The 12,375-nt window shown below is 45.5% G+C and overlaps 1 protein-coding gene across 2 annotated transcripts in view; it reads right to left on the minus strand.

Moving 5' to 3' along the window:
• The window catches only part of OXSR1 (oxidative stress responsive kinase 1), a 124,212-nt gene that overhangs the window by 62,028 nt on the left and 49,809 nt on the right, over positions 1-12,375 (minus strand). For both annotated transcript variants that reach the window (XM_056519662.1, XM_056519663.1), the window contains exon 2: positions 6,224-6,336. In XM_056519662.1, the coding sequence (XP_056375637.1) occupies positions 6,224-6,336 (113 nt within the window). The remainder of the gene's footprint in view (positions 1-6,223; positions 6,337-12,375) is intronic.

Here is a 12,375-nt window from a genome sequence, read left to right on the forward strand (position 1 = left end):
AAACATACACTCACATCAGATTCAGCTTAGTAACAAGTCGATCAAGCTTCTAGTCAATCCATGCCTCGGGACTGTTACGGGTAGCTGGAGCACGGAACAGAAGACACCCACAAAACCACACAGACAAACATACTGCCAGCAGTCAGACCGGTGACATAGGGCATTTGTTCAAGTCATTCATTATAACCACAACATTGGAAGAACTACTGTAACAGAATTGCTGCACAATCTTCCCAGGTTCAATCAAGGGTTTCTTTATTCCAAACACGGACAACGGGTTTTGGGAAAGAATGATCCTCTTCAGGAGCATAATTTGCATTGTTTGCGTTTGGAATAAAGAAAACCCTTGCCTAAACAGCATTTCTGTATTTTCTTCCAATGCTGTGGTTATAATACCTTGAGTAGTTGCCTAACCTTGGGAGATACCCATTTTTTACATGTGTTTTACAAGTGTTGTGCCTGAGCCCTGCACAACTAACAAGGATGACTGTGACCTGAACAAGAGTGACAACTAGTTAGTTTGAGCATGTGGTGAGTTAGCCTGGAGAGAGGATATCCAGCTGCATCTCTGAGAAGCAAACTACTCAGCCTAGCCAAGTCCCGCTGATAGAATTTTCTCTCTCATGGTACGACTTTGATATATCCGAACGCCCACTTCACAGTAGACTTAAAAGGGGTACTCCCCTGGAAAACATTTTTTTTTTTTTTTTTTTAATCAACTGGTGCCAGAAAGTTAAACAGATTTGTAAATGACTTCTATTTAAAAAACTTAATCCTTCCTGTACTTATCAGCTGCTGTATGCTCCAGAGGAAGTTTTTTCTTTTTGAGTTTCCTTTCAGTCTGACCACAGTGCTCTCTGCTGAAACCTCTGTTTAAGTCAGGTACTGTCTGGAGCAGCATAGGTTTGCTATGGGGATTTGCTCCTACTCTGGACAGTTCCTAAAATGGACAGAGGTGTCAGCAGAGAGCACTGTAGTCAGACAGAAAAGAAATTCAAAAAGAACTTCCTCTGTAGTATACAACAGCTAATAAGTACTGGAAGGATTAAGATTTTTAAATAGAAGTACTTTTCAAATCTGTATAACTTTCTGGCACCAGTTGAAAAAAATAAAATGTTTTCCAGTGGAGTACCCCTTTAATGACACTTGCCTCATCATCCTGGTTTAGTTACTCCCCTTTTAAGTCAGAGGGATACATCACTTGTACACACGGAAGATGAAAGCGTGAGGGGATCATATAGTTTTACCTCGGCCCACCCCTGGGAAAATCCGGACCAGAATGCACTTAAGCTAGGGCTGCCCAAATTACGTACCCCAAAGCTAGAGCCCACTACAGTCAGTCTGTATCCTCAAGGGACACAGTGTAGTCCAGGCACAGAGAGAGTACTCAGAACAGGGGACCCACACATATATATTACTAAAGTTCAGGTTCTTCATTGATAAAAGGCTGTGCGTGAGCTTGAGGGAGTTTACTTGGGATTCTTTGACCACTCCATCCCCCAATGTCATAGGACAAGTAGGACTACAAGTACCCAATAGTAACAAGTACAAAACAAAAGCATCACTCACCCGGATGAAGTCACCTCTTGTTTGGTTTATTAAGTGCGTGGTGGCATACAGGCGAGCAGAATAGGTGGTACAGCGGGGGGGGGGGGGAACAAAGGAAGAGGCGACAGACTGTTTAGCGCGTCTGCGCTTCGTCAGGCCTAAGGTCTGATGAAGCGCATATGCGCTAAACGGTCCGTCGCCTCTTCCTTTGCTCGCCTGTAAGCCACCACGCACTTAATAAACCAAGCAAGAAGTGACTTCATCCGGGTGAGTGCTCCGTTTGTTCTGTACTTGTTGCTATTGGTGACTACGGACTCTTTCCTGCACGTGAGCACCGCTCAGATGGTTTATATGATTCCTGAGTTAAAGACAGGAATTAAGTCTCCAGTACACTCATCACATTAGCGGCACTAGAGCCGGGTGCCTGTTCCCCTTTATTTTTTATATATTAGAACTACAAGTACCATTAGACCCATTGCTACACCAACCTTTTGTCGAATAGGGATAAGTTTATGGTGTGATTTTAATTCTTTGTCTTTCGGTGTAGTTATAATTACTATTTCATACTATATTGTGCACAATCACAACATTTCCAGCTGTGTCCACACAACTGAAGTGAGAATGGAATATCATACGCTTTTCTGCCTCGGTGACAGGTAAAGCGGCTCTACAAAGGCATAAAAGTACGACTGCAGTACTGTAACCTGCACATGTGCCGGTTCTGGTAGTTGTGATGAGGTTAATCACACTGCCGCAGAACGCAAACAATTAAAACGGAAAATCAGCTGTTTGATGTGCAGTTGTAAACAGAGACTGCCAGGCGTGAATCACAAGGCCTATGAATAATAAACAGCATCACATTCCATTCGCTTCAATCCATTTGATGTAGACGGCAGGCAGGACGGTAAGAGGTAGGAGTCTATGAAACAAAGGCATAGGCACTCCCCTCCCTGACAGGAAGCTTTTCAGTCGCCGTACAAAGGACCCGATTAATCTGGTGGTTGGGAAACAGTCTTGGCCTAATAAAACCATAAGAATCACGGCTTAGCCAAAGCTCTTCCTGGGTCTGCTCATACGTTTTAACCAACACACTATTGTAATATTGCTGAGAAATCATGGAGATACAAAGAAATATTTGTATTAAACTCATCTTTGGCAACAAATGTATAGCAGACCTCATTCACACAAGTAAAAGAATGATGGAAGAAGACTGCAGCACACCATGTATGCTATAGATTGCATTTTTTACCATTAGTACACATAAGGCTCTGTTCACACTTGTGTTAATGGGGTCCTTCAGGTTTTTAGAGTATTTCTGATGGCAAAAGTGGTGTTATGTTCCTGCTGCATAATGTATAATGAGTAATGGAATGCTGATTGCTTAGTAATTCTGTACAATGACATCACTGTGTGCAATATCCTTAAATGGGCCCTGACAGATAGAAAGTGTTTTATATGTTGTACATCTTGGCAAAACATTAACCTTACTAATACATTTCATAAGCAAATTGTATTTCCTTTTTATTGAAATCATGACTTATAAAATTATGGCTTTGTCTAAGCACAGGCATGGACAAAGTCCAGTAAGTGATGGTGGGTTAGCACTTCTCTGTGCCCTCTCCTGTCCTATCGGACAGGAGAGAGCACAGAGGAATCCTATCAGACAGGAGAGAGCACAGAGGAGTGCTATCATACAGGAGAGAGCACAGAGGAGTGCTATCAGTCAGTAGAGAGCACAGAGGAGTGCTATCAGACAGGAGAGAGCACAGAGGAGTGCTATCAGACAGGAGAGAGCACAGAGGAGTGCTATCAGTCAGTAGAGAGCACAGAGGAGTGCTATCAGACAGGAGAGAGCACAGAGGAGTGCTATCAGTCAGTAGAGAGCACAGAGGAGTGCTATCAGACAGGAGAGAGCACAGAGGAGTGCTATCAGACAGGAGAGAGCACAGAGGAGTGCTATCAGACAGGAGAGAGCACAGAGGAGTGCTATCAGTCAGTAGAGAGCACAGAGGAGTGCTATCAGACAGGAGAGAGCACAGAGGAGTGCTATCAGACAGGAGAGAGCACAGAGGAGTGCTATCAGACAGGAGAGAGCACAGAGGAGTGCTATCAGACAGGAGAGAGCACAGAGGAGTGCTATCAAACAGGAGAGAGCACAGAGGAGTGCTATCAGACAGGAGAGAGCACAGAGGAGTCCTATCAGACAGGAGAGATCACAGAGGAGTCCTATCAGACAGGAGAGAGCACAGAGGAGTACTATCAGACAGGAGAGAGCACAGAGGAGTCCTATCAGACAGGAGAGATCACAGAGGAGTCCTATCAGACAGGAGAGATCACAGAGGAGTCCTATCAGACAGGAGAGAGCACAGAGGAGTGCTATCAGACAGGAGAGAGCACAGAGGAGTCCTATCAGACAGGAGAGAGCACAGAGGAATCCTATCAGACAGGAGAGAGCACAGAGGAGTGCTATCATACAGGAGAGAGCACAGAGGAGTGCTATCAGTCAGTAGAGAGCACAGAGGAGTGCTATCAGACAGGAGAGAGCACAGAGGAGTGCTATCAGACAGGAGAGAGCACAGAGGAGTGCTATCAGACAGGAGAGAGCACAGAGGAGTGCTATCAAACAGGAGAGAGCACAGAGGAGTGCTATCAGACAGGAGAGAGCACAGAGGAGTCCTATCAGACAGGAGAGAGCACAGAGGAGTCCTATCAGACAGGAGAGAGCACAGAGGAGTCCTATCAGACAGGAGAGAGCACAGAGGAGTCCTATCGGACAGGAGAGAGCACAGAGGAGTCCTATCAGACAGGAGAGAGCACAGAGGAATCCTATCAGACAGGAGAGAGCACAGAGGAGTGCTATCATACAGGAGAGAGCACAGAGGAGTGCTATCAGACAGTAGAGAGCACAGAGGAATCCTATCAGACAGGAGAGAGCACAGAGGAGTACTATCAGACAGTAGAGAGCACAGAGGAGAACTATCAGACAGGAGAGAGCACAGAGGAGTCATATCGGACAGGAGAGAGCACAGAGGAGTCCTATCAGACAGGAGAGAGCACAGAGGAGTCCTATCAGACAGTAGAGAGCACAGAGGAGAACTATCAGACAGGAGAGAGCACAGAGGAGTCCTATCGGACAGGAGAGCGCACAGAGGAGTCCTATTGGACAGGAGAGAGCGCAGAGGAGTCCTATTGGACAGGAGAGAGCGCAGAGGAGTCCTATCGGGCAGGAGAGAGCGCAGAGGAGTCCTATCGGGCAGGAGAGAGCACAGAGGAGTGCTATCAGACACTGTATGACACTGTGGTATTTTCTATTTAGCTGTGACATCACTATGTTGTTCCTTTTCAGTGTGACATCATTGTGCACAGTATTCTCATGCAGTGACTTTACCTGGCATGTCCAGGGACAGATATTTCTTTATAACTATCTGTGGATGCATTTATGTCATTCCACAAAATGTGGTTCATGTCATGGAGACATGTCAAAATTGGAGATGGCCAAGTTTTAGTGGGGAAACTATGTCCGATCTGTAGGTATAGCCGGGTGAAGCACCCAACTGTGCGTTTACTCTCCTAGGTCAGCTCTTGCTCCAACTCAGGAGACGGGCCCCGTTATAAGTCTATGGAGCCTGTCTCCTATAATCAGACAGGCTGAGCACTGAGACTCGACTGATGTAAACTTTTGACATGATTGCATGACATGTCAAAAGCTTTCTGAAATGACAGTAACATAAACAAAAAAGAGGCTCATCCTACCTCGATTCCCCACAGATCCTGTTCAGACGTCTTCTGATCCCCCACTCATTATTGCCATTTTCTGTTGACACATCATCCCCGCTCAGCCAATCATAGGCCACAGTAGTGTCCCGCCTCATTGGCAATTGGAGGAGGCAGTTCTTGCAGGGACAACAAGTCAACAGAAACCATGAAACAGTGGTGGCAAGCAAATACCGGGAGACATCAGAATGGCATCTAGTGCTGTAGTTATGAAAATATAACAAAGGCTATAGTTATATTTTAATAGGAAACAGAAAGTTCTGCTCGCATGAGCGTAGGATATACAGGGTAAAAAATGGAGTTGCTTTGGAGTAAAATTTTGAAGTATAGGGCTGTGTTTAATGTGTACCTGTTATTTAGAAAAAAAAACCTCTTGATGTTATAGAGACATAAAGACTAAATGTCCAGACACAGACCAATCACAAGGAGAAGCTGACTCAGTCAAGTGACCTAGACAGACTTAATAATGTACTTCTATAGAGGCATCCATAAGACACAGAGCAGAAGAGCAGTCCACCATTCAGTGTTTCTCTTTCCGTTTGTTTGTTTTAAATTTTATGGATTAAGATTCAGAGGTGAGCAAAACTACAGCTGCCTCAGCCAAAACCGAATCTAATGGATCGGCCATTAATTAGTTTAGTCTGGACAAATGAGTTTTTAATTTAAAGCGCTTCGATTGCCCAGCTTGACAGCTTGAGGTCTCTTAGGACTGTAACTAATCGACAGTTGGATCAGCCGATTCGGTTTTGGCTGAGGTTACTGTAGTTTGCCTCACTTATAATATAAATATACCTAAAAGCATTTTTTTTTTAATGTAGGAAAAGAGCCAATAGTGAACACAATATTAGCAATGGAACTTGTGGAATTTGTCATGAAGGCAAGAAAATGTAATGCACATTACCAGTAGTTCATCCATGCTGGTCTGACATTTTTCTAGATTGATCCTTTTAATAGCCACTTTCTCCTTCTTTGGGAAGCAGTATGCAGCTTGGACCACAGCTGTTGCCCCGCTACCTGAGAACCAAAGCAGAACAATATGTTACATTAGAATTCATAAGACACTCACTCATAGAATGAAGGACTGTGCAACATACAGTATCTCACATAAGCGAGATTCAACCCCTCGCATTTTAGTAAATATTTTATTTTATCTTTTCATGTGACAACACTGCAGAAATGCCCCTCTGCTACAATGTACAGTAGTAAGTGCCCAGCCTGTATAAGTGTTTATTGTTGTGTCCCCTCAAAATAACTCAATACACAGACATTAATATCTAAACCTTGGCAACAAAAGTGAGTACACCTCTAAATTAAAATTTCCAAATTTGACCCAAAGTGTCAATATGTCGGGCCCTCATACCACCCTCATGGAGTCTGTTTCTGACCGTTTGAGTGGACACATGCACATTTGTGGCCTGCTGGATGTCATTTTGCAGGGCTCTGGCAGTGCTCCTCCTGCTTTTCCTTGCACAAAGGTGGAGGTAGCGGTCCTGCTGCTGGGTTGTTGCCTCCTATGTCCTCCCCCACTTCTCCTGATGTACTGGCCTGTCTCCTGGTAGCGCCTCCATGCTCTGGACACTACGCTGACAGACACAGCAAACCTTCTTGCCACAGCTCGCATTGATGTGCCATCCTTGATAAGCTGAACTACCTGAGCCACTTATGTGGGTTGTAGACTCTCCTGAGCCACTTATGTGGGTTGTAGACTCTGTCTCATGCTACCACTAGAGTGAAAGCACCGACAGCATTCTAAAGTGACCAAAACATCAGCCAGGAAGCACAGGAACTAAGAAGTGGTCTGTGGTCACCACCTGCAGAAAGAACCACTCCTTTATTGGGGGTGTCTTGCTAATTGCCTATAATTTCCACCTGTTGTCTGTTCCATTTGTACAACAGCATGTGAAATTAATTGTCAATCAGTGTTGCTTCCTGAGTGGACAGTGGGATTTCACAGAAGTGTGATTGACTTGGAGTTAAATTGTGTTGTTTAAGTGTTACCTTAATTTTTTTGAGCAGTGTAAGTTTATCTTAACCACAGGACATGGTTCTTAGTCTGCTTGTCTTCAACAAACTGTTCGCAGGCTTTTTTGTGCTCAATCTTTAGAAGAGGCTTCCTTCAGGGACGACAGCCATGCAGACTAACTTGATGCAGTGTGCGGCGTAAAGTTTGACAGTCTTCAACCTCTGCAGCAATGCTGGCAGCACTCAAATGTCTATTTCCCAAAGACAATAGCACAGCATTGATAAGTGTTATCGACACTCCATTAGTGCACGCTGCCATGGCTTCCTAAACTAAAGGAGCACCAATCAGATGGGATGGAGGCAGGTATGGCCCATCTGTCCGTCTTCTCAACTGATTTCATTGTGGTGGTCCCAATCAGATCTTTGAGCTAGCCGGCAGTGTTGAATCCCACATTTAGACGTTATGGCATCTAAAGGGTTAATGATGGCTGTGGGTTCTGGATGCTGATAGCAGCCAGGACCCACTGGGTATAAAGGACACTTTATACAGTGGGAATTGGACTAGGGCGCACATTTACGACTGATGTCCCCAAGTGATTAAACACTGTTATTCTGGCTGTGTACTCACCTCTAGGGATCGATCGATTATCGGTTTGGCAGATATTATCGGCCGATATTCACGATTTTCTAAGTTATCGGTATCGGCAATTACCTTGCCGATAATGCGGGTGCTTTAAATCAATGAACTGCAGCGGCTTTTGCGGGGCCAGAGACCGCCGCCGCCCGGTTCTCTCCCCCTGCCTTTCCTGGGGTCCTGAGTCCAACCACCGCCGCTGCCCGATTGCCTCCCCCATACCTGGCTTTATGATTACCTGTTCCCAGGGTCCACGTTACTTCTGGCTCCCACGGCATCCTGTGCTGTTGCTGCGTGCTGCGCAATGACGAGTGACGTCCTCAACGCGACGGCGCCGGAGCCAGAAGCAGCGTGGACCCCGGGAACAGGTAATTATAAAACCAGGGATGGGGGAGGCAATGGGGCAGTGGCGGCGGCAGTCTCTGGCCAGAGGATAAGCAGGGGGGAGGCAATCGGGCAGCGGCGGTGGTTGGACCCAGGACAGGCAGGGGGGAGAGAAGCAGGTGGTGGCAGTAGCAGCGGTCTCTGGACCCGCAAAAGCTGCTGCAGTTCATTGATTTAAGGCGCCCGCTTTAAATCATTGATCTGCAGCGGCTTATGCTGGGCCAGAAACAGTTTATCAGGGTATACCGCACACACACATGCACCCTCATTTTACCAAGGATATTTGGTGGGGGGATTAAAATGCACGGAATATCGGCATAAGTTATCGGCTATTGGCCTGAAAGTTCACAGGTTATAGGCATCGGCTCTAAAAAATCAATATTGGTCGATACCTACTCACTACTTTACATTGTGAAAAGAATAACATATTTATAAAAATGTGAGAGGTATTATGGGAGATATTGTATTTATAAAATAGAAACGTATAAAGCAAAGCAGTGTGAGAGACAATGAAGACAATCTAATAAGAATAAAGGCACGCCTGCTATGGTTCCTTCCTTTCACTAGTTGTTATGCGTGACCTAAATCGTATATGCAATGTACACAGTCGATAAGGACGGACATGAATAATAGATGTAGTCAATCTCTCTAGCACTGAACCATGTTTCTCATGGTAATGATTACTATACAAAGGTGCAAACCTCCTGCCTGGTATATAGAAAGCACACCATTTTATCAGACACCTTCCGTGACCACAACATTAGGTATGTTAAAGAAGAACTATAAATTCTAGGTATGCGCGCACATATTAGACTTGCATATGCCACAAAGACACTCTTGGCATGCGTTGGAAGCCTATGAATATATATATCACATGTGCACTGGGACATTAAGTAGAACCAAATGAAAACAGACTCGAAAAGAAGTATAGTGTTGTGGTAGTACTAAATAGTGTGGTAGACTATGCATTTCATACTAATGAGAAACAGTATCCAAATTTCACATGAATGCCATATGGACATGTATTCTTCTGATGTAGCCCATTATGGTGGTTTGGATAGTGCTCTAAGCCAATCTTGTGGTTAATCTGAAAAGCTAAGTGTTGGTGGCTTCTCTTCCCATTCCAAAGGATTTGGGGATTTGTAAATTTCCAAATGAAAACAGTCTTAAAGGGGTACTCCGCCGCTAGACATCTTATCCCCTGTCCAAAGGATAGGTGCTAAGATGTCTGATTGCGGGGATCCTGCTGCTGGGGACCCCCCACAATCTCCCTGCTGCACCCGACGTTTGTTGGGTTGGGCGTTTGTTGGATGCAGGGCTGGAGGCTCGTGATGTCACGGCCACGCCCTCTCAATGCAAGTCTATTGGAGGGAGCGTGACTGCCGCCACGCCCCCTCCCATAGACTTGCATTGAGGGGGCACGGCCGTGACGTCAGGAGCCTCCACCTCGCATCGCCATTCATCCGGCAAGGAGCTAAGTTCGCTCCATGCACCTGATGTCTGGGGTGCCGTAGCTGAGATCACGGTGGTCCCCAGCGGCGGGACCCCCACGATCAGACATCTTATCCCCTATCCTTTGTATAGGGGATAAGATGTCTAGGGGCAGAGTACCTCTTTAAGCTCTGTTCACCTCTGCCTTGTTGCTTCCATTAATGGTGAAAGTCACAAAACATTGACATGCATTTGGGTTCCATTTGTATTATCTGCCTAAGGCACCAAAATACCTCGTCCAGCCCTAGGGAAGAGGATTAGAAAGGTTACCGAGGAGAATGAATCAGTTCTGGCAGCTTCTACAGAAAGAAAAGAGCGGATATTGGAGATGTTTTTAGGTGCCATGAAAATGCAAAGAATTCTATATAAGGAGCAAATGTAAAATTCTAAAATCAAACATAAACCCAAAGACAGTGGACGTGTTGCACATGGGTTAGGGTAGCACCACACATTGAAATATGGCTAGAAAATATTTTAAGCGTGCTGAATAAATAAGACAAAAGTGTTTTGTTACCATAGATGCACATATTACCAGCGTGTGAATTCTAGTTATTATTCTGGGCTAGGTTTAATCTCAGCGAGCAGAGGAAAATTATCTGGATTCTAATAACACAGGGCTTTAGGCAGGACTTCCAGCTTAGATCCTCTAGACTCGGAAAGTGGTAAAAAAAAATCACTTTAATAGTAATCTGAGGTTGGGACAATTTTTGGAAAGTACAAATACAGGCTTGGCAGGTTGGAAGCAGTTCTACACTCTGGACAAAGACTACTTACTAGAAACGTTCCTATAATATTCCCTAATAACTCATATTAAAAGTGTTTTACTAAACTGAACAATCCCTCTACCAAAATTAAGTAAAATAAATACATTTTTATTGTGCATACAAGTATTCATAGAAACACTCAGACAAAAGGGGGTCCTGGAGGTAGATACATGTAATATCCACACACAAGAAGAGAAAATAAAACACCGGCACAATTCACCTCTGAAGGACTTTTAAACTCCTGTACAGACAGCGCTGTATACGTCAACCCCTATTGCAGGCGCAGGTCCTATCATCTCACCGGCGGTGCTGCTACATATGAGAATAGATGTAACTTTAACAATCACAACAGCAAAGAAAATATCGGAGCACTCACCAGGTCTGGAAGTGTACAATTGTCCTAACACACACACACACACACACACGATTGTCCTAACACACACACACTTCCATCTACTGCCCCCCGCACTGTATCCATGTTTCTATGAATAAGGAAGTTTGAATCATACACTTCCAGACCTGGTGAGTGCTCCGATATTTTCTTTGCTGTGCTGTGCTGATTTAGAAATCACATTCACTGGGGGCTGCACAACAATCTATATATATATAGAACTCAACGCGTGTGTGTGTGTATGTATGTTCCACAAAAACTTCCAAACGGCTAAAGATATTAAAATAAAACTTGGCACACATGTTACTTATATGTCAGCAAGAAAAATTGGATAGGTGATTTAACCCTTACTCACCCCCATTTGCAAGGGGCGGGGTTTATGTTTAAAGTCCCATACAACTCTATGGGAAATATATGTTACTGCATAACTTCCAAACGGCTGGAGATATTTCGATAATACTTGGTCACATGTTACTTATATGTCCACTTAAAATATAGGATAGTTAATTTAACCCTTAACTACCCACATTTGTGAGGGCCGGGGTTTTTGTTTAAAGTCCCATGCAAATCAATGGGAAATGTATGTTCTCACATAACTTCTCTACGGCTGGAGATATTTCAATACCTGGTACACATATTACAGGTCGGGATATGAGGACCGGATGGGAGGTCGAGATAGGAGGTCAAGATAGGAGGACGGGATGGTCGGGATAGGAGGTGGGGATAGGAGGTGGAGATAGGAGGTGGAGATAGGAGGTGGAGATAGGAGGTGGAGATAGGAGGTGGAGATAGGAGGTGGAGATAGGAGGTGGAGATAGGAGGTGGAGATAGGAGGTGGAGATAGGAGGTGGAGATAGGAGGTGGAGATAGGAGGTGGAGATAGGAGGTGGAGATAGGAGGTGGAGATAGGAGGACGGGATAGGAGGACGGGATAGGAGGTCGGCATAGGATGTGGAGATAGGAGGACGGGATAGGAGGTCGAGATAGAAGGACGGGATAGGCGGTCAGGATAGGAGGTCGGGATAGGAGGTCGGGATAGGAGGTCGGGATAGGAGGTCGGGATAGGAGGCCGGGATAGGAGGCCGGGATAGGAGGCCGGGATAGGAGGCCGGGATAGGAGGCCGGGATAGGAGGCCGGGATAGGAGGCCGGGATAGGAGGCCGGGATAGGAGGCCGGGATAGGAGGCCAGGATAGGTGGCCAAGATAGGTGGCCAAGATAGGTGGCCGAGATAGGTGGCCGAGATAGGTGGCCGAGATAGGTGGCCGAGATAGGTGGCCGAGATAGGTGGCCGAGATAGGTGGCCGAGATAGGTGGCCGAGATAGGTGGCCGAGATAGGTGGCCGAGATAGGTGGCCGAGATAGGTGGCCGAGATAGGTGGCCGAGATAGGTGGCCGAGATAGGTGGCCGAGATAGGTGGCCGAGAT

This window comes from Hyla sarda, chromosome 5 (genome assembly GCF_029499605.1).
Source record: "Hyla sarda isolate aHylSar1 chromosome 5, aHylSar1.hap1, whole genome shotgun sequence".
In the NCBI taxonomy this organism is placed as follows: domain Eukaryota; kingdom Metazoa; phylum Chordata; class Amphibia; order Anura; family Hylidae; genus Hyla; species Hyla sarda.